The sequence below is a fragment of the Lupinus angustifolius genome, chromosome LG06 (assembly GCF_001865875.1).
Source record: "Lupinus angustifolius cultivar Tanjil chromosome LG06, LupAngTanjil_v1.0, whole genome shotgun sequence".
NCBI lineage: Eukaryota > Viridiplantae > Streptophyta > Magnoliopsida > Fabales > Fabaceae > Lupinus > Lupinus angustifolius.
Genome location: NC_032014.1, coordinates 2,057,104 through 2,078,795, shown reverse-complemented (window position 1 = coordinate 2,078,795; position 21,692 = coordinate 2,057,104). Strand labels below are relative to the sequence as shown.

The 21,692-nt window shown below is 33.2% G+C and overlaps 3 protein-coding genes across 4 annotated transcripts; 2 read left to right on the top strand and 1 right to left on the bottom strand.

Moving 5' to 3' along the window:
* LOC109348815 (protein SHORT-ROOT-like) lies at positions 1,563-15,986 on the bottom strand. The gene is made up of 3 exons (XM_019589380.1): positions 14,220-15,986; positions 13,786-13,789; positions 1,563-1,573 (listed from the first exon to the last, which is right to left on the bottom strand). The coding sequence occupies exon 1, from the start codon at positions 15,723-15,725 to the stop codon at positions 14,235-14,237; it is 1,491 nt and encodes a 496-aa protein (XP_019444925.1). The 5' UTR covers positions 15,726-15,986; the 3' UTR covers positions 1,563-1,573; positions 13,786-13,789; positions 14,220-14,234.
* Positions 3,115-9,550, top strand: LOC109348816. Of its 2 annotated transcripts, none has more exons than XM_019589383.1 (4): positions 3,115-3,266; positions 4,940-5,203; positions 6,227-6,817; positions 8,370-9,550. In XM_019589383.1, the coding sequence occupies exons 3-4, from the start codon at positions 6,257-6,259 to the stop codon at positions 9,219-9,221; spliced, it is 1,413 nt and encodes a 470-aa protein (XP_019444928.1). In that variant the 5' UTR covers positions 3,115-3,266; positions 4,940-5,203; positions 6,227-6,256; the 3' UTR covers positions 9,222-9,550. The 2 variants fall into 2 exon arrangements, with proteins under 2 accessions (XP_019444928.1, XP_019444927.1); XM_019589382.1 differs by having other exon boundaries at positions 6,196-6,817.
* LOC109348813 (60S ribosomal protein L26-1-like) lies at positions 20,117-20,810 on the top strand. The gene has a single exon (XM_019589378.1). It carries the CDS (start codon positions 20,180-20,182, stop codon positions 20,618-20,620), a length of 441 nt encoding a protein of 146 aa, XP_019444923.1. The 5' UTR covers positions 20,117-20,179; the 3' UTR covers positions 20,621-20,810.

Below are 21,692 nucleotides of genomic sequence, written 5' to 3'. Positions count from 1 at the left end.
ATTGTCTGTGTTTTCAACTACATTTGTTGTGGCAATCTATGATTTTTTCTCGCTAGTGTCACGCTATTCTTGGTATTGACCTGGGCCGCATGGGCTTTTCTTGGCAAAAATATCTATGTCTTTCTGATTCCGAACTCCCAATTTTAGGAAATTTTATTTACTTTCAATTTTTTATGGTAAAAAATTAGATTTGGTATATAGTGAGGAGAGCAAGTCAAAAGAGTATCATACATAAGTAACTTTTATGAGACTTATTATCAGATCATGGATTATAATTTTAAGTCGATGCGTGTTACTGAAAAAATCAGAGACAAAGACAAGTTGTGGCCATTTCCTAAAAATCTCATCTAACCAAATGTACCCACATCCTTAATTTTGATCAAATAAGGTTAACTTATAACTCCCTACTGAGTCTTGCCAAACACATGCAATATATCGCACTGAAAGCTTTTGAAATCATCATGTGTACAATAGTATCTCAAATAAAAAGAGCTATGTATTTTGAATTTGGTAATTGATAGTTCACACATAGGTAAGTGTGAAAATGGTATGAGGATCATATGTCATCATTCATGTCTTACTTTGTGTCTTAAGCCAATTAAAAAGTTTCATTCGATTAAAAGAAAAATAAAAAAAAACTGAAACTATTTTTTAATATTATTTTATAAAGTTTGATTGATTATTTGGAACATATAACCACTAAGATGTATCAAGCAGTACTTATACTTCACCCTCCCTTTCTTCTTTTTTAATAAAACTTTATCATAAAATAAAAATAGTTCACCCATAGAACTCATACGTGAGGTTAACAACTTAACATGAAACTTACCCTTTAGGAATTGAAGAAGTAAGCAAATAAAACATTAGTAATTGCAGTTAAAAGGTAATGGATAGGATCTTTGATCAATATTTAATTATGATTTTACCATTCCATAAAGATAAAAAACGATGATTCTTGAATTCTCCGTGGAAATTAACTTTCGCACAATGGTTTATTGCTTTAAAATTTTGAAACATGGATGAAGAATCCCGATTCCAGAAAATATATTTTAAAACAGTCTTGCACAATTAACTCAATTGATTAAACTACAATATATAAGAATTAGTGTCCGGTTTTAAACTTCTTGCAACATACAATATATGTAACGTTGTAAAGCATTTGAGAAACAAAAAATAAATAAATAATATGTTTAAAAACTTTACAAAAACATTTTATTAAGCATTGAAAGGAAGGTCTTGAAACCATGTAGAACAAAACTAAGAAAGTGTTAAATATTCATGAGAACTATAGGTATAACGAGAGTTCAAGTATGTATTGAAGGTTACATGTAATACCTTTATATTTTAAGGTGAGAATGTTTTAGAACATCTTGATCACCATGTATTTGACAAGATATTCATGGGAATTAGCATTCACATGTGAAACTTTCACAAATAAGAAGAGTAATAGTATTCATGGGTAGGGGTGTCAAAACGGGCCGCCTGGCCCGTTTAGCCCGTGCCCGCAAATGCCCGCAATAATTTAAGCGGGCCGGGCATGCTCGCAATTGGTTAACGGACAAAAAGTCATGCCCTGCCCGTTTTAAAACGGGCTAACGGGCTAACGGGCGGCCTGCGGGCATTTTCCTGTTTACATTAAAAAAGCAACAATTGTGAATACTAAGTTATCAAGTACATTATACAGTAAATCAATACATTTTACATAACCACATTACATAATAATTCAAAGTTTCTATAATAATAATTCAAAACATGTCTCTCTAACCATATTAGATAATAATTTTCTCTAACAAGTATGCAATAATAATTATAAAATAACCAAACAATAATAAAGTCTTGGATTAAAATTTTAAAAGTGTAGAATGTAATGCCCGCGGGCCGCCCGCGAAGCCCGTTTAAAATGCCCACTAATAAAGCGGGCAAACGGGCCGGGCAATATGGGCTAACAGGCAAAAATATCATGCCCTGCCCGCATTTTTTTGCGGGCAATGCGGGCTGGCCCGCGGGCATAGCCCGTTTTGACACCCCTATTCATGGGAATTAGTATTGATTTCGAGTTCATGACCATATAACTATGTTGAATATTTGGTATGGAGACTTTTATAGATTGAATTTTTATTTTATCAAATAATAATTCTTTTTTCTCATTTATCTCTTTCATTATTTGCGTTAATTTCTCACGCTTTGTTTCTCTTTTGGATGTTTGTTCACGTGGTTGTTGCTGGGGTCCTTTATCAACAACCTTTGTCACCTTGTTTTGCTCCCTTTTCAAGTTTTTTAAAGATAGATATAAACAGTTTAGCTTTAAACTTTCTATAAATTGTCTTATGTCGTATACTCTTAATCGAATGAGACTACATTAAAGAAGTATTATTCAAGAGTTACTGAATAACCATAATGCACAAACGAGATTTTGAACGGAGCAACATTAACACATTATCCCATTAACCGTTAAAAAAGAGAATAATCACTCCAAAAAAGATAAATCAAATATTCGTGCTTTCACCTTTGAAGAAAAAAAGAACTTATTCTATAAGGTAAAAACTTAAACTTTATTCTAAGCAAAGTTTGATACCACGAAGATTAAGCGTAGTCAAAAAGCAATATTATTTATAATTTTTAAAAAAAATGATCAGTTTCTTTAATGCAAGTTGTAACAACCACTTAAAAATTTTGTATTTTTCTTTTGTTTGAACTATTTTCAAAATGTTATTTCAACCTAGTGTCTGATCAATTCTTCTTTGTTTGAAATATTCATTTATGGGTACATAATTGTATTAATATTTGCCAAACCAAGAGAGGGAAAGAAAAAAAATCAAAAATTGCTTTGTCCCGTTCACATGACAGAGAGAGAAATTAAAATAACAGTAATGTTTAGATGAACAATCGTGATCCCCGTCTGAACTATTTATGTATAATAAATGCTGAGATGTCGTTAACTGTCTTAACCTTACTGGTCACTGAGCATCGAAGACCAAAATTAATCAACTACCATCATATTATATCTCATCTCATTCTAACCCTAAAATGAGTTGAAATTGTATACAAAGTTTCATATTTTCTAAAATTGTTTTATTCAAATTAATGTAAATTCTTTTTAAAAAGATTAGTATTTATGTCATGGGTTAACATTTCCATTCAGTTGATGCAGCAGTGAAGGAAGATCTCAACTACCGATAATACAGTATCTCAAGAATCATTAGTAATAATTAAGAAGAGCTGAATGGGCATTGTTATTTATTAATGGCAAAAAGTTCTAGAATTATGTTTGTGCGGGCATTTTCCTGTTTACATTAAAAAAGCAACAATTGTGAATACTAAGTTATCAAGTACATTATACAGTAAATCAATACATTTTACATAACCACATTACATAATAATTCAAAGTTTCTATAATAATAATTCAAAACATGTCTCTCTAACCATATTAGATAATAATTTTCTCTAACAAGTATGCAATAATAATTATAAAATAACCAAACAATAATAAAGTCTTGGATTAAAATTTTAAAAGTGTAGAATGTAATGCCCGCGGGCCGCCCGCGAAGCCCGTTTAAAATGCCCACTAATAAAGCGGGCAAACGGGCCGGGCAATATGGGCTAACAGGCAAAAATATCATGCCCTGCCCGCATTTTTTTGCGGGCAATGCGGGCTGGCCCGCGGGCATAGCCCGTTTTGACACCCCTATTCATGGGAATTAGTATTGATTTCGAGTTCATGACCATATAACTATGTTGAATATTTGGTATGGAGACTTTTATAGATTGAATTTTTATTTTATCAAATAATAATTCTTTTTTCTCATTTATCTCTTTCATTATTTGCGTTAATTTCTCACGCTTTGTTTCTCTTTTGGATGTTTGTTCACGTGGTTGTTGCTGGGGTCCTTTATCAACAACCTTTGTCACCTTGTTTTGCTCCCTTTTCAAGTTTTTTAAAGATAGATATAAACAGTTTAGCTTTAAACTTTCTATAAATTGTCTTATGTCGTATACTCTTAATCGAATGAGACTACATTAAAGAAGTATTATTCAAGAGTTACTGAATAACCATAATGCACAAACGAGATTTTGAACGGAGCAACATTAACACATTATCCCATTAACCGTTAAAAAAGAGAATAATCACTCCAAAAAAGATAAATCAAATATTCGTGCTTTCACCTTTGAAGAAAAAAAGAACTTATTCTATAAGGTAAAAACTTAAACTTTATTCTAAGCAAAGTTTGATACCACGAAGATTAAGCGTAGTCAAAAAGCAATATTATTTATAATTTTTAAAAAAAATGATCAGTTTCTTTAATGCAAGTTGTAACAACCACTTAAAAATTTTGTATTTTTCTTTTGTTTGAACTATTTTCAAAATGTTATTTCAACCTAGTGTCTGATCAATTCTTCTTTGTTTGAAATATTCATTTATGGGTACATAATTGTATTAATATTTGCCAAACCAAGAGAGGGAAAGAAAAAAAATCAAAAATTGCTTTGTCCCGTTCACATGACAGAGAGAGAAATTAAAATAACAGTAATGTTTAGATGAACAATCGTGATCCCCGTCTGAACTATTTATGTATAATAAATGCTGAGATGTCGTTAACTGTCTTAACCTTACTGGTCACTGAGCATCGAAGACCAAAATTAATCAACTACCATCATATTATATCTCATCTCATTCTAACCCTAAAATGAGTTGAAATTGTATACAAAGTTTCATATTTTCTAAAATTGTTTTATTCAAATTAATGTAAATTCTTTTTAAAAAGATTAGTATTTATGTCATGGGTTAACATTTCCATTCAGTTGATGCAGCAGTGAAGGAAGATCTCAACTACCGATAATACAGTATCTCAAGAATCATTAGTAATAATTAAGAAGAGCTGAATGGGCATTGTTATTTATTAATGGCAAAAAGTTCTAGAATTATGTTTGGGGTATAGAGTCCAAAAGGCAGTGGCAATTTTAGTAGTTAAAAAAGAAGGAAGAAAAAAAAACAGCTTTGGTTGCAAATCAATGTCATGAAACTAAGACTCAGATCCAAACCAAGTTAATTATACCTACCCAACATCATCATCATCTTCTTCTTCATTTTATCTCTGATATTGTACTTGGTCTCTTTTCACTGTGTTATCTGTGACATTGAAAAACAATCAACAAAGCCGCATGTCGGGGAGTTTTTCCCATTCCATACTTCTGGTGCTAACAGGTGAGTCTCTTTCACTTTTTCTTCATCACTTTCCTCTTATCATGCATCTTTTTTTTTATGGTTATAGTCTGCAAAGAAATTCCTCTATTGTCTGTGACTTTGGATCTGATATATGGGCTTGAATTCTGAAATCTAAATCCTTTGATTTAATTGAAAAAATCGGTTTTTTGTTTTCCTTTTTCCTGGGGTCTGTGACTTTTGACATGTTACTGCAGTAATCGTGATTTTGTAGCACCGAAGTTTAAAATGATAGAAGAATGATGGTTATTGATATTTAGGTATGAAGTATAAGGTAATCCAGTAGGTAGATAGTGCTTTGAAATACTTCTGACCAGAGAGGAAGAGAGGGTGACTTATACCAATCCACTGAATAACTATGGTAATAACATCTCTTGTCCCACCCTTATGCCACTTCCTTTATTCGGAAATACTTTAGTGATTTCAATATCTAATAACTTAGAAATGAGTGGACACACTAGACAGGACTAGGAATGAATGAATTAAGGAGAAAATTAGAGTAACTCCCATTGTAGAAAAGATGGTAGAATGACACCTTAGGTGGTTTGGACATGTGGGGGGAGACTGGTAGAAGCCCCTGTAAGGAGAGTAGATCAATGGAGGCTAGTCCAATTCCTATAGGAAGAGGGAAACCAAGAAAAACCATAAGCGAAATGATTAAGTAAGACTTAGATATCAATGTTTTGTCAATGAACCTGATTTATGATAGAACATTGTGGTGTCGTTCGACCCATGTAGGCGATCCTACCTAATGGGATAAATGTTTGGTTGTTGTTGTTGTCTTGCCCAATCAGAGGAGTGTCACACGCAGTGACACAAAAACTGAGGCCCAAGATTTTGTCCCTTGGGACTTGCTCTTTAATTTTGCGATTAAAATTATATGTAAAGTTCATGAAATTGAAAAGGAGAGTACTCCAATTACACAATACTTCAGTTTCTCATTTGCAGTTTTTTAATATTTGTCTCGTTATCAGGTTTCCATAGGTTGCATTTTGTTAACTGCAGCATCATCTTGAAGATAAAAAGGAAGAGAAAATGAGGATGAAGAACAGATACAAAAAATCAGCAACTTTACCTTGCAATGCAGGGATTAGGTGTTCTACATCTGTTATAGTTTGGAGCTTGCTAGGATTCCTTCTTTTCCTTCATTTATATTCCTATATTCATCACAAAGATAGAGAGAGTGGAGAGTCTCTATTGCCTGTGAGTCATCATCCCCAATTTCGTGAACTTCAAGAAGTGGAAGAGGAGCACCTTCAAGTCCCCCCTCCAAAGGGAAAGAGGTCCCCTCGAGCAGAAAAACGCAGACCTAAACCTAAACGGCCAACCACACTAATAGATGAATTCTTGGACGAAAATTCTCAAATGAGGCATGTGTTTTTTCCTGGTCATAAAAGAGCTATAGATCCAATTCAGGCTGCTGGAAATGATAGTTATTACTACTACCCGGGGAGAATTTGGTTAGATACTGATGGAAATCCTATTCAAGCTCATGGAGGAGGCATTCTATATGATAAAAGTTCAAGGACGTACTATTGGTACGGTGAATACAAAGATGGGCCAACTTACCATGCTCACAAGAAAGGAGCTGCTCGGGTAATTTATTTTATTTGTGAGTACTCTTGTTTTGATTGAAAGTTAGTAACCACCCTCATGGCTATCAGAATTTAGGTACCTTACTTTTTTTTTATTAAAAAGATTTGATGGTTCTTGAAGTGGCTATTATCTTTTTATGTAAAATCAATATTTTGTCATTACGTGGTTGCATATTTTGGTTATTTAGAGATACTTCTTTGATGCTCAAATCTGTATTGGTGCATGTTTTCCCTAAGTTGCTTACTTCGACACACAGTTAACTCTTGTTGGATTCTCATTTAAAGGTGGTCTTCAAACCCATTTAAGTAACTCCCATATCTCAACTTCTAAACACTTAGTACCATCCATAATAATTGAAGTCTTTGGCTGAGTAATAGTATTTGTTTCAAAGTCTTATTTGGTTCTAGATTTTGTTGTTGTTGGCACAAGATTTCCATATTCTTGCTAGTCGAAGAAAAAGGGATATGTGATGACCTTTCGATTTGAGTAGTGGAGTCATGGAGGTATTAGCAAATGTAAGAGTCTTTTCAATTTGGACCAAACTAACAACATAAAGCTTTTATCGAGAGAATAAAAATGAGCCATCCTAAGAGATATAAACCTTATGGAATTGATCCCTTAAAGTGCAAGGTGCATTTTACAAGATAAAGTGCGAGGATAGAATTGCTGGCGGTACCTTTCCAAGAAGATGAGATAGATCTGCTTTGGCAATTGAAATTGCATAGTTTCTACGTACAGCTTTTTCACTGGTCTAAGGCTCAGAATTCAATTGGTTATTTATTGAAAGCCTTTATCTCCCATCTAAGGCTCAGAAATGCACCACATATTCTTATTACTGAACATGAAGTATTAACTTCCAGGAGATCTTAGTTTCTCTGCAACGTTAACAATCCTAGAAAAATGCTTCTCCGAAATTATCTGATTCCTTGAAGTTATTACATGAGTTGAAGAATTTACATATCTTTTTACCTTCTATGTTGTGTTCCCTTCCCTCACCTGATTCCTAAGAGTTTAAATGGTGGCGTAAGTCAGTGAAGTTTCTTTTATGATACTCAAAATTCGCCCAGCCAATTGACGAATAGTAATTTCACAAGTACAGTGGGCTTGGAACACTTCTGTTTGTATCCAAATAACTTGGACAACATTTCCTTGTTTGATATCTTTCTATTAGCTTGAGTAATGAGAGTAAAACTAATTTGTGTGTAGAATGTATTTGATTCCATCCCCAAGTACATGTCAATAGCAATGATATCCTTAGCCCAGTAGAAGTTTTTAATTTGTTTATTTTTAATTTGTATATTTTAATGTGCTTTTCCTTTATCTCCCTCTACTTTATGAATGCGAGGTCTGCTTAAACGGTTATGCTCTCCCAATTATTGTTATGTTTCAAGGCAACTGATTTCAATACTTTTGTGCTTGTTGTAGTGCTTGTGTACCATGTATGACCATATACTTTTATTTATTCATGTATACCTTTCAACCAACTTTGCATATTTACTACTCAGGTGCATAACATTTTTACAGAGCTCGTCTTTATCTCTTTCTTTATCAGGTGGACATTATTGGAGTTGGTTGCTATTCGTCAAAGGATTTTTGGACATGGAAACATGAGGGAATAGTATTGGCAGCAGATGAAAGAAATGAAACCCATGATCTGCACAAGTATAATGTGCTCGAAAGGCCAAAAGTTATTTACAATGACAAGAGTGGAAAGTATGTGATGTGGATGCATATTGATGATGTCAACTATACCAAAGCAGCTGTTGGCATAGCAGTCAGTGATACACCGGATGGTCCTTTTGATTACCTCGGTAGCCAAAGGCCCCATGGATATGAAAGCAGGGATATGACAGTTTTCAAAGATGATGATGGTGTGGCATATCTTATCTACTCTTCTGAAGACAATAGTGAACTGCACATTGGACCCCTGACCGAAGATTATCTTAATGTGACGTCTGTGATGAGAAGGATTCTTGTAGGACAACGCAGAGAAGCACCAGCTCTTTTCAAGCATCAGGGCATATATTACATGATCACATCGGGCTGCACAGGATGGGCTCCAAATGAGGCATTGGCTCATGCAGCAGAGTCAATCTTGGGCCCCTGGGAAACAATAGGGAATCCATGTATTGGAGGAAACAAAATGTTTCGAGTTACAACCTTCTTTTCTCAGAGCACTTTTGTGCTTCCTCTACCTGGGCTCCCAGGTTGGTTTATGTTCATGGCCGATCGGTGGAATCCAGCCGACTTAAGGGACTCAAGATATGTATGGTTGCCTTTGGTAGTGGCAGGACCTGTTGATCAGCCTCTGGAGTACAGTTTTGAATTCCCATTGTGGTCAAGAGTGTCTATCTATTGGCATAGAAAATGGAGACTGCCTCAAGGGTGGAGCAGATTCAAATAATACAGGTTCCCTTTGTACATCTATGGTCATACATATATATTAAGACTAAGTATACATCTTACCAAGTTGCATGTCAAGCAATTGTTGGAAGGTTCACTTACTGCTTGAGGACATGGATATCGAAACTTCAGTCTCAAGAACACGCAGTGGACTCATACCTCTTAATATTAGTGTAAGCTGAGATTAATTTGAGGGAGTGTGTGTATATCCGGAAAGATTATGAACTTGATTTGATTTTTTATAATAATCCAGCATTGATGATCTGTTGTGTTATGACTTATGATATGATGTGTGATAATGTAAGTGATTCTTTCACTTTTGTTCTTTAACTAGTAGGAGACCCGTGCGTTTGCACGGTTAATAATATGTATTACTTGAATTTAATTAAATAGTGATTACATAACTTGCTAAATGAACTGTCATTGAGAAATACTTAGTAAAACATGTTTTATAGTAAAGCAATACTAATGTAAAGATTGTGGTACAATGTATTGGACCTGTAATGTTAAAGAAAATAAACATGTTAGAAAAAGTTGAATGAATTTAGATGATTTTTTTTAAAAAGGAGAATATAAGTAAAGATTAACTCATAAACCTTGCTTTGTATATATCTGATTGTTGATGTAAAGTTGTTGTACAGTATGATATTGAATATGTTATTTTAAAGAAATGTAATAGTTAGAAATAATATTTCAAACATAATGTAAAATAAGTTGTAGAATACCTGTTAAAGATTTTGGAAAACTTCTTTGTAAACGACATTTGTCGTTTTCTTCAATGGTTTACCATCCTTGTCATGTATCAATATCTTCAATCCATTTTTGCTCTGTACTCTTGAAACAGCTACATACAACTGACCATGACTGAATACTGGTCTAGGTAAATACAACCCCACACTCTCTAGTGACTAACCTTGTGATTTGTTAATTGTCATAGTGTATGACACAATTATAGGGAACTGTCTTCTAATAAGTATGAAAGGCCATGGAGATTGGGATTGTGACATTGATAACCTAGGAATGTAAGTGATATTTCCAATGTTTTTCCCACACATTATCTTTGCCTCATGTACATGATTAGCCATCTTAGTAACCACCAACCTTGTACCGTTACATAACCCTTCAGACTGATCTAATACTTAGACTCTTTTGTTCTTTAATACCTTAGACTCTTTTTTTCTTTCCTTGGTTACCACTTTTAAGCTTCACCATTGGAATTGCTTCAGATGCATATAGGCAGCAGTTATATATTGGTCATTTAATGGCATTATGGGTCCTGGCTCAGCTATTTTTCTGGCATAGAAAGGATAGGTTTTTGGGTAACTATGGAGCCTAAACAGTTTGTGTATGATAACATCTTCAATGAGAGTTGCATAAGGTTGCATAGAATGGAATATTGTGCAACTGTACATGGATGCATGAATTGTTTGATTGAGTCAAAATGTTAGATGGGGTTTATGCAACAGCTTCTTAACTATGCAACTTCTAGATGTGTTAAAAGTGGCTACCATGTGAGACTTGTTTATTGCATGATTGAAGTGGAAAATCACTCGAGTATCATGATTAAATATGTTCTCTCCACTTAAAAAAGAAAAAGATTCACTCCAAATATGTTTTTATTTTTTATAATCTTTAAATATGCTTTTAGTTTGACAAAAGCTACATTCAAAGTGAAGTCTAAAAACCAACGGACGTTGGTTCAAGTGGTACATGCTTGATTCCTCTTAAGCAAGAATCCGGGTTCGAGTCTTGTGGATGGAAAAAATGCCCGTTGGGAGAGTTAGCCCCACTTATTTGTGGATGTGCCCGGCTCGGACAGGATTGCCTCCAGTGCGAGGATACCTGTGGGAAACCAAAAAAAAAAAGTGAAGTCTAAAATATAGCTACACACCTACAAGGAGTGTGCAATTTGTATGAACCTATTGTAATTAAGGATGGGTAAACCCAATGTTCACAAAATAATATTAAAATATTAATTTCTTTTTTTATAATTTTTATTTTTAAATGAATGAAGCCTTCTTATTGGCTTGGTATAACAAGTGAGACATGAATGAGGACATATGATCTTCATCTCAGTACATATCCTGCTATTTTTAATGAAACTGAAGATATCACAAATCCATTTAAATATTCTTCATGCAAGTTTGGACCTCATTTTCTTTCTTAATCATTATTGGTTAGCTTTGCTTTTTCTATTATTTAATTATAAAAGGAATTATATTTCTTTTCGAAACAGATTAAAACAGACAGAGAGACAAAGATCCTGAAGTACTAGGAGTTGGAAATTATGCATTGGAGTTAGCTTTGTACATGAACCTGGTCCCCTAAAAACATAAAGACATAAGGTGGTCGTTGTCAATGCTATAAAGAAGGATACTAAAGTTTTAAACTTGCAGAAGAAGGCATGGGTCAGTATCAAACTCCCTTTTAAAAAACACCAAAAGAAAGCAACTAAATATGTTTTTAATTCAGGATAGGAAAAGATGCAAAAGTGTGGTGAATTGGTATGTATATTAACGTGTAGGGGGCAAGCCTCATCTTCCCTTAAAAGATGAACCCACTATTCATATTATTTCCTTTTTCATTGTTTATGTACTTACAATTCTTTGGTTTTAATGGGAAAAAGTAACCTCTAATGAGTTATAAGCCCTTCCTTATCTTACACCCATGAAAGGCTTCAGAGTTTCGTGGGATGAGAATCATATATCTCAAATGATATTTAATTTCATGTCTTAAAGTCAATCACATATTGATACGTGAATAAAAGAAACTTTTTAAAAACAAAACATAATAAAATATAAAAATCTGATTTGAGGCTAGCTAGTTTTGTGGGGTCATGGAGATGATAAAGCAAAAATAAGTGTCATACAAGGACAATAGAGAAATTAAAATAAAGAGCAAGACTATTTCAAAGATAGCGTGCTGTCCATTAAAACCCTTAACCCACTAATGACATGTACACCTTTTAATGAGATTCCTCAAAGCATTAACCCAACTTGGTGGCCGTCCTAAGATTTTATTGCCCAAAATTTGATGCAGGTTTATGTATATAGCAATTTTACTTAGCTCACTAAATCTCAAGATCATTATTAAGTTAAACTGCTTACATCCTAACAATTTGTGTTGACCTGAGTGAAAAAGGGTTCAAGTTTGTTAAATATGTAGTTTTGATTGTATCATTCTTTTATCTATGAAATGAAGATATATAATACCAAAAACAAGAAAAAAAGTAGTTTTTATTAATATCCTTAAAGAGTCAATCTTGCCCTATTTGTGAAATTAAAATGTTTTGGTAGGACAAGGCTAACTACTATTAATGATCCTAAATTAGTAAAATATAAGATTATATGGCACGGTCCATCTCAATTATGTTTTGCACTGATGGTTAGTTAAGGACATAAACAATTGTGCATCTCATCTTTAGTCAAACTTGTACAAGAACCAAGCTTAGATAATAATAATATATAAGGTACTATATATACACACACATCTAAGATGGATAACTACCTACTTGAACTTAATATTATTAGTCAATACCATGCTTCAACTTAAGAATTTGGATTGCGACAATTAAATATTTTATCCAAAGAAATTAAGCTAATTTATTTATAAGTATAAAATAATTATTATTTACTTGAATGAATATTCCTACAATCATTGGCAATTCATTATTATTTTTTTGTTTTAAATGGACCAAATATTTAAAGAGGGGAATAAAATAAATTAAAACGTGATCATGATTGGATTGTAAATTCAACAATCTAAATTTAATAATTTCTTTTATAACAAATCATTTTTCGTCTTATTTTTTTATTTTTTATCTTTATATTATTTCTCACATACAAATTCATAAGCGTACGATTTAATAGTCAATTAACAAACACAGTATCCAGTTTATATGGACTATGTTGATGAGTAGCAATTAATTACATGTACAAATTATATAAACTTTTGATAAATAAAACATGATAATATGAGATAGGGTATGATTAGATGAGATTAAGAATGTCATTGTGATTGAGGATATCATAATAAGATAAATGAATACTAATTCAAAACACCTTTAAATAAATTTGAAGTTATTTGATGTGAACTTCCTAAAAATCGATGTCATTCTCTCTCTCTGGATCAATGACATTTAAACTCAATAAAAATGGAAAATAACTAATTATTCATCAAAATATCATAGACATATCTCAATCCTAAAAGTTATAGACAAGAGAAAATAACAATGGTTTAATGTATATTTAAGGATAAAAATATAATTTATTTTAAGTTAAATGAATAAAAATGTATTTATCTTTATTTTTATCTCATTGTCCTTTTCCTTGCCCTAGAGGAGACTAGCTGGGATGATAATGGCCTCCCTCTTGTGGCTTCAGTCTCTAAATGGTCTCACCTAATCCCTTAGCATCTCTACATCAAGAAACAAGATTCTCTGTCTTAAAATGATATTGTTTCTATGTCCTTGTCTAATAGAGTATTACTAAATAATATAAAAATATTCATTTATATTTTCATAATACTTTTTTAAATAAAATAACATAGTTTGATTGGTCAAAAACATCACTGGAGGCACCAATAAAAATACAGAAGATTTTCATCCGACATTAAGGGGTCTTTAGACTACAAGATAAAAGAAAGTAGATAAGTTTGGTGCTCCTACTTCCTAGACTATGAATGCTGAATTTTCATAACAATTAAAAGATTGAAGTCAAATTCCTTTTAATTAATTCATCATACACATATGTATCCAAAGCCATAATTGAGTCCCAGAATGTTACCAATGTTGATAATGAACATTTGTGCCCAAAAAAGTTATCAATGAAAAACAATTCACTTCATTCCTTTTCAATACAATCATCACCACCCTCATAACCTCCAATAAGGATATCCTATTGTCTTAAAGAAATTTCAAAAATGAAAATTTTAACCCATCAATTAATTATTCAAGAAAAACCCCAATCTACCCACACGCACGTGCTAAAAGAGTCATCACCACTCGCCCTTTCGGTCAAGGCCTCCATGTACTGGCCCACACCACCACCTGCTCCTTCCAAGACAAGAATATTCCGGCGTCGGAGCACTGTGTCATTGACCATCCTTCCTTATACCTCCTCAACAACGCTCTCACGTCATCGCAAACCTCATCACTAAACGGCACCGTATTTAATGCGCCCCCATGCAGACGCTGCGACCACCGCGCCGCCGTCTCACGACGTTCCACCGACTCCGACGGAGAACAAGCCACCAAGTCAAACACCGCTCTCCCTGCCTCACGTTCGAGCATCAAACGCTCGTTGCTCGTCCTCGGAAAGCTCTCATCTAAAGCTTCAAAGTAAACCCTAAACCATCTCAGGCATTCTTGAAAACCCTTCACAAATTCAAATCCATCGAATCCAACGTCCAAATCAGCTTCCTCTTCCACTACCGTGATTATCCTCGGTTGTAACCTCCTCAACGAAGATATCAACACGTCACGTGCGTCACCAACGCCTGTGATCGAATGCAAAGCGTTAACGCAGTTAATCGCCAACGCTTCATCATCCTTAATATTCAAATCACTCAAATCCAAAGTAGAAAGATCACCAGCATGATGAATCACGTTGAATTTAAAAGGAACACCCATGAGTCTCGCGAATTTCTCCATCCTAGTGCCTATTTCCTTCATGACCCTTTGCACAGCCGCGATGGAGCCACCGAGCCTGGTAGTAACAACCGTTGTTAAACGAAGGTACGGAGTATCATCATTTCGAGTGGCCAATGCTTCAAAGAGAGTAGGCCATTGGGTGCAATAGGTGTTACTAATATCAATTATGTGCAACTTTGGCTCTCCTTCTAAGGCTTCTAAGATTGCGCCATTGCACGCAACGTGTCCAAAGGTTGTCCAAGGACTAACTTCTTGGAACTTCAAAACGGTTTTTCTTGTTGATTCAAATGAACATGTTCTCTCCGATGCAGATGTTAAAGTGCGGTAGGTTCTGTCTCCCGCTTCGGTCATGCGACTGAACAAAGCTTGTAGGAAATAGGAAGCAAGTTTCTGATCTGTATCACCATAAGGGGAGCTTAGTTCATTGAGCATCCACATGAGTTGTTGGACACGTGCGCTGTTATTCTCAGCAATGGCACGTGCCGTTTCAAGGAGAATGTCGTTGGCCCACTTTCCCGAGAATTCGAAATTGAAGTCAGTGCGGGAGGGTGAGAAGGAGAAGTTATCAGGGGTTGGGGTGAGTGTGGTGGTGGTAGAAGGAGGGTGGTGGTGGGGTTGGTAAGGATAGTAGTGCTTAGAAGAAGACGAGGAAAGGTCTTCATCATCCATGAAAAAGTTGAAGCATTCTTCGTCTTGATCTTGTTGGAAGTGATAGTTTTGGTGGTGTTGTTGTTGTCTAGAGGATCTAGAACTACTAGATGTTGTGGTTCTGCTTGTGGTGGAGTTCAGAGATTGATTATCGGTTTGTTGTTGATGTTGATATTGAAAACTGACAAGCCTAAACAAGGTATCCATTTAACCCCACATCAATAAAACTAAACTTTGAGGAGTGTTTTTGTTGTTGGTTGCGTCCCAGCACAAGGAAATGGGCGTAACGTGTTTTTAATAAGGGTGGTGGAGATTGATTAGTGGAACTTCGTCAATTTGGATTCTAGTGTTACCTTACTAGAATTAATATAAGGTTAGTTTTCTTTAAGTGAGAAAAAGATAGATGCATAGATAGAAGGTGAAATGGTTGAGTTTGTTTGTGCTTTAGTTTCCTTTTTGTGCAATCGATGTGAGGGGGAATAGAAGTGAGGTAAGGTAGGGTTTCTTTTCTAGGATTATTCTTTATTGGGGTTGCTTTTTAAAAAAAACATGAAGGGATATGGATCACATATTCCAGTCTCATTTCATGCAGCAAGTCAATTGAAGTATTATTTTTGTCATTTTTTATTTTTAAAAATATTTTTTTATTCACATGTCAATGTGTAATTGGTTTGGTACATAAAATGGGCATGGTTGGGGACATGTGATCTTCATCCCCTAGGAAGGCTCTAGTGGGGTGTTTTTTTGGAGAAACATCTTTTCTCCTAAGAAAATCATGTCCCCATATATCAAGTCAAACAAATTTCATAAAATATGGTAGAAATATTAATTTATATTATTATAATTTTTACTTTTTATGAAATAAGATTTTCTAATTAGACGGAGACACTAAATGGAACACAAAATAGGACAGGTGATCCTCGTCAGTTTTTCTTGGAAATCACTTGTACCAATTTTCTATCCCTACCAATTAAAAAATAATACAAAAACAAAAAAGAATATTTATAAAACAAAATATTACATTTCTAAATTATTAGGTTAAAGTAGATATCCGAACATGATTTACATATAGGAACCAGGACAGAAGATCTACCTGGGTCCTTCTTCTCATTTATTCTTCTACTGCGCTTCAAATTAAAATTTAAATGTGTCTAAATATTAATATGGATTTTATATTGTCTTTCATTTTAATTTTTTAGTCTTTTGTCATGAAGTAATAAATTTTTAAATATATATATATGATAAAAAAATAATTAAAATAAACATAATATAAATAAATAATCTCACATCATTTTTTGTAATTTAGTTTGTGAAAAAAAATTATACCTTAATCGATCGAAATAGATTAGCTTATACTCAAATTTTAGTTAAAATACTTAAACATACACAAGTTTTAATCCAGCAATTTATAAAGTAAAACTAAAAAATAAATTATATGCACGCTAAATAGCTCTTTAGTAAAAAATGGGTCTTGTTGCCTTTGTTAGTTGCTGTGAGTGTATTAGGACCTGCAGTTTGTGCTTAATTTATAACTGTTGGGTAGGTTATGTAGAAGTATTGTGAGAGTAAAGGTAGTATATTTTTTGTGTGTCATATACTCTGTTTGCATCGGAGTAATTCTCATACATCATAATCTTAGCAAAAATTACTCAAAGAGATGAATGTTAAATTGTGTGAGGAATGAACGATTGAATTACTATTTGGTTATTAGTTATATATGGATAATATTTTTTTTAGAGTGAATTACAATGACATCATGTACATTTTAATGAAATTGCATAAATCACCTAGACATTTTTATGTTTGTGTATGTTTTAAAAACATAGGGGAGGTTTGTGTATGTTTTAAAAAAGTCAGAGTGGGTGATTTGTATAATTTCACTAAAACTTAGGAGTGTCAGTGTAATACATTCTATTTTTTTATAGTATTGAAAATGATGGAAGATTATCAATATTTAAAATAAGAAAAAATATAGAGAATAATCATAAAATGTTGTGTTTATGTTTTTTTTATTTTTAAATTTCAATTGTTGCAATGCTATTATATTTTTTTCAAATATTTATGTTTTATAAATAAAAAAAATCTGTTAACTTATATTAGTAACTTATATGTTTTTTTATACAAAAATATTTCTATAAATTTGTACGAGTTTAAAATCTATGTGGAGCAAGAGGGGATTGAGTTGAATGAGAATATTATATATATATCTTCCGAGTGAATATAACTTAACAACATGATAGGGAGAGGGGCTCATGACATAGCTGATGCTTAGAATAGAATCATGTGTGGAAAAAAAAGATGAAATATAAGAAAAGAGAAAAACATTCATGAAAACTCATATAACATATCACATTTAGAGACAAATGTATTTTAAGTTATTTGATACTATCATTTATGACTAAATTTTATTTTGAATGTATTAACAAGATTTTATTATTTTCTTCACATAAATAATGTCTCGATACAAATCTTCCTCATAAGAAAAAGTGAAGAAGAAGAGATCCTTTTCATTTTTTCAAGTCTCTTAGAGAGAGAAGTAATATTTTTTACAAGTGGTGGGAGCAGGCGTGCCAAAGTGCCAATTGGGATGAGAGAGAAAGAGAGAAAGAGAGTAAAGCTGCCAATATGAATAATCATCACTCACTCTCTCACACCATAACCCACTCAAGTTCCTTGCCTCCTAATCCCTCTCCAAACCCTGCCAAAATGCTATTTACATAAACCCACTCATCACTATGTCATATAATAATGTTGTGTTTTAATACCAAAATGCACTTCTTCTCCAACTTCTAGGGCATGCCTTCTTGCTTTATCAGTTTATCTGCACTCTACTAGCCTAGCACCAATGCTCTAGGCTATTTCTTTAAACTTAATTTCAAGACCAATCCAACCTACTTTTCAACCTTCCTATTTATTCAATATTTTTATATGACGGTGTAATTATACACATTTAATACAATATTCATCATTTATTTGTATTAATTTTTTAAAGAGTCAATGATAATTACGAATGATAGAGTTAAGACTAGAAACAAAAAAAACCTAGGTTGAATCTTAAATCAAAATGTCCTTGGTTGATGAATATTCATACTAGAAAGTACACTTCTCCCACTAACCCTCTTCTTCTTTTGTTGTTTTCTTGTTCACAACAATGATTCTAAAATTTGCGTTATGCTACACACTAGGTGTGTATTACGATCAATGAATCATGAGAAATCCTTAATTCTTACAATGCTTTATGGTTAATAGTCATATCTCATGTCACATATTACCAATAAAGATGACATAATATCATTTGATTTTAAGTCATTGATATATCATTGATGATTAAGATTTAGATGAGATCATTTACACCCAATCTTTTAGACAATAACATTAATAACTTAACAATGAGAACATATATTATAATATTTGCTCAATGCATACTCACATATTTATAAACTTATTTTTTTTATGTATGTTATAATTTGTTATTACCATGACATTATATATAATATATTTTATTATTTATTTTATAATAAATTTTAGTAATTAAATTACATTGACAAAATTATGGTATACATATTTTATTATTCTTATAATAATTATTTATACATGTACTGATTATCTTATAAAAAAGAGCGAATTCACTTATTTGACATCCTAGCTATCAATTCTAAAAAAATTCAATTGTTTAAATCAACTTACTAATTCAAATCTTTGGATTTCCCTAGAATTGATAAATAAGATGTAGAGTAAGTTTTTAAACATGTTCTTAGAATAAGTGAATTCATTCTCTATAAAAATATATATAAATATATAAGTAATAAGCATAAAAATTCATTAATACTAGTTATATGAACATGTGCCTATAAATAGATGCATATGTTATTATATATGTATCTAATTACCTATAACTAATTCACTCATATTAAAAAAGTAGTTAAAATTAATTACAACTATCACAATTATTAAATGATATAATTTCAAAATAAGCGCTCTCTTTATGGGGAATTAATTTTTTTAAATGATAAACATAGTGTAATTGTGAATACGTATATCTTGTACATAATATTAAGTGTCACATACATATATATTTATATATTAAAAATAACTTATATTACATTTTTTCCTTCTAATATGCAAATTATAAATAGGTACGTAGGGGTAGAAGAAAAAAAACAATGCAGAAATTAATTTCCTTAATTACCATGGATATATTTTCAAGATAAATTCAACCCTTTTATCTATTAACCATTAATCTTTTCAAGATAAAGTATGAAGATGAGGAACTTTACTCTGAAGGATTGAGATAGTAGTTGAAGGAATTTGATAAATGCAGAATCAAGAATTGCTTAACGCAGTAACACAATAACATGACAACATAGAATGCATAAAAAAAGTCACAATAACAAGTTTTAAAATAAAAATATGAACCAACCTATATAATACAAAAATTTAAATTTTAATCACAAAAGAGGAGTTTCCATGTCTCAGCGAATTACAAGACGTAAACGAAGGCCTGTTGGGAGAAAGTGGGTTCAATTGGGCTAAGACCCAATCCAAGATCACAAAATATATCGAAAAATTAAGATTTCAATAAATATAAAATCACACCGATAACCCTAATTTCGTATACCCACTCTCATTGCCGTCAGGGTTAGAGAACAGAGCAACCGAAAATGAAGTTTAACCCAAGGGTTTCAAGCAGCCGCCGCAAGAGCCGTAAGGCTCATTTCACCGCGCCGTCTAGCGTGCGCCGTGTTCTTCTGAGCGCTCCTCTCTCCGGCGACCTTAGATCCAAGTACAATGTGCGCTCTGTTCCAGTGCGTAAGGAAGATGAGGTACAAGTCGTAAGGGGAACCTACAAGGGTAGAGAAGGAAAGGTTGTACAAGTTTATCGCCGTAAATGGGTTATCCACATTGAACGTATAACCCGAGAGAAGGTTAACGGTTCAACCGTTAACGTTGGGGTTCACCCTTCGAAAGTTGTGATCACAAAGCTCCGTTTGGATAAGGACCGAAAATCGTTGTTGGATCGTAAGGCGAAGGGTCGTGCCGCTGCTGATAAGGAAAAGGGTACTAAGTTTGCTCCAGAGGATGTTATGCAAACTGTCGATTAGTATCTTTAATTTGAAATTCTCTGCTTTCTCGTGTTTTATTTATTTATTACTACTTTTGTTGACGCTTGAGAACTTTGAATTGGTTATTACTTGTTTGGGTCTCGTGGTTTGGTTCTGCACTCAGGACTATTTATCTTGAGGCCTCTATGTTTTGTTTAATTAATGAAATGTTTGACATTATCACTGATAATATTTTATTGTGCGTTTAGTTTTTGTTTTGATATTCGCACTGCTAATTTTTGTCATTTGTAGTTTTAGCAAAACAATAATTAGTCGTTGTAGTGACTAACTGGCTACTAAGCAATAGGGACTCCAGTGTTCTTATACTTGTTTTAATTTAGTAGTTCTGATTTGTTACTGGAGTAGTGGAGTTTCTGGTCTGCTGTAGAGTTTGGCGAATTACGGATTTGGATTGTCTAACATAGCCAAATCCATATACTCTTAAGTAGCCAAACCTTGTACTGCTGGATTAACAAATAACAACTGTCCTAAATAAGTGTTGCCATGGATACACTTGTGGAGTTTGACAAGGATGGATATAGCCATTCTTGGGGGAATTCTACCACTGCGTGGTCAGGTTTTACAAAAGGGGAAGAACTGAACCAACAGAACACATAAGAAATGGTGGTGACAGGCTTTGAATGTCCACTGCCTCACGTTTTCATTGCTGATTCCAATATCACAGGTTCTAGGTTCTTCTATTTTAATTTTACATATATTTCAGTAGAACTTCAAGTTTATCTTTCTAATTTAAATGGTTTGGTTCAGATAATCCTTGTTACTAAATTATATTTTACAAATAGTTCAACAATGTACTGACTAAAAGAAATAGTTTGAATAGGTTGGATTTTAGTAGTGTGGTTTAGGATGTGGTTTACTGAATGTTTTGCACACTTCTAATGGAAGTGCTGGGTTATAGATGGTTTGGTGAGAGTGGTGATGGTTGGGTAGGTTTGGTGGAGGTGTGTCCGGGTGATAGTAGCTGGGGCCGTGGAAGTGGTGTGTGGGTAGGCGAAGGGACATGAGGGTGGTGTTAAGAATTGAGAAGGCGGTGATGAAAGGTTAATGATTT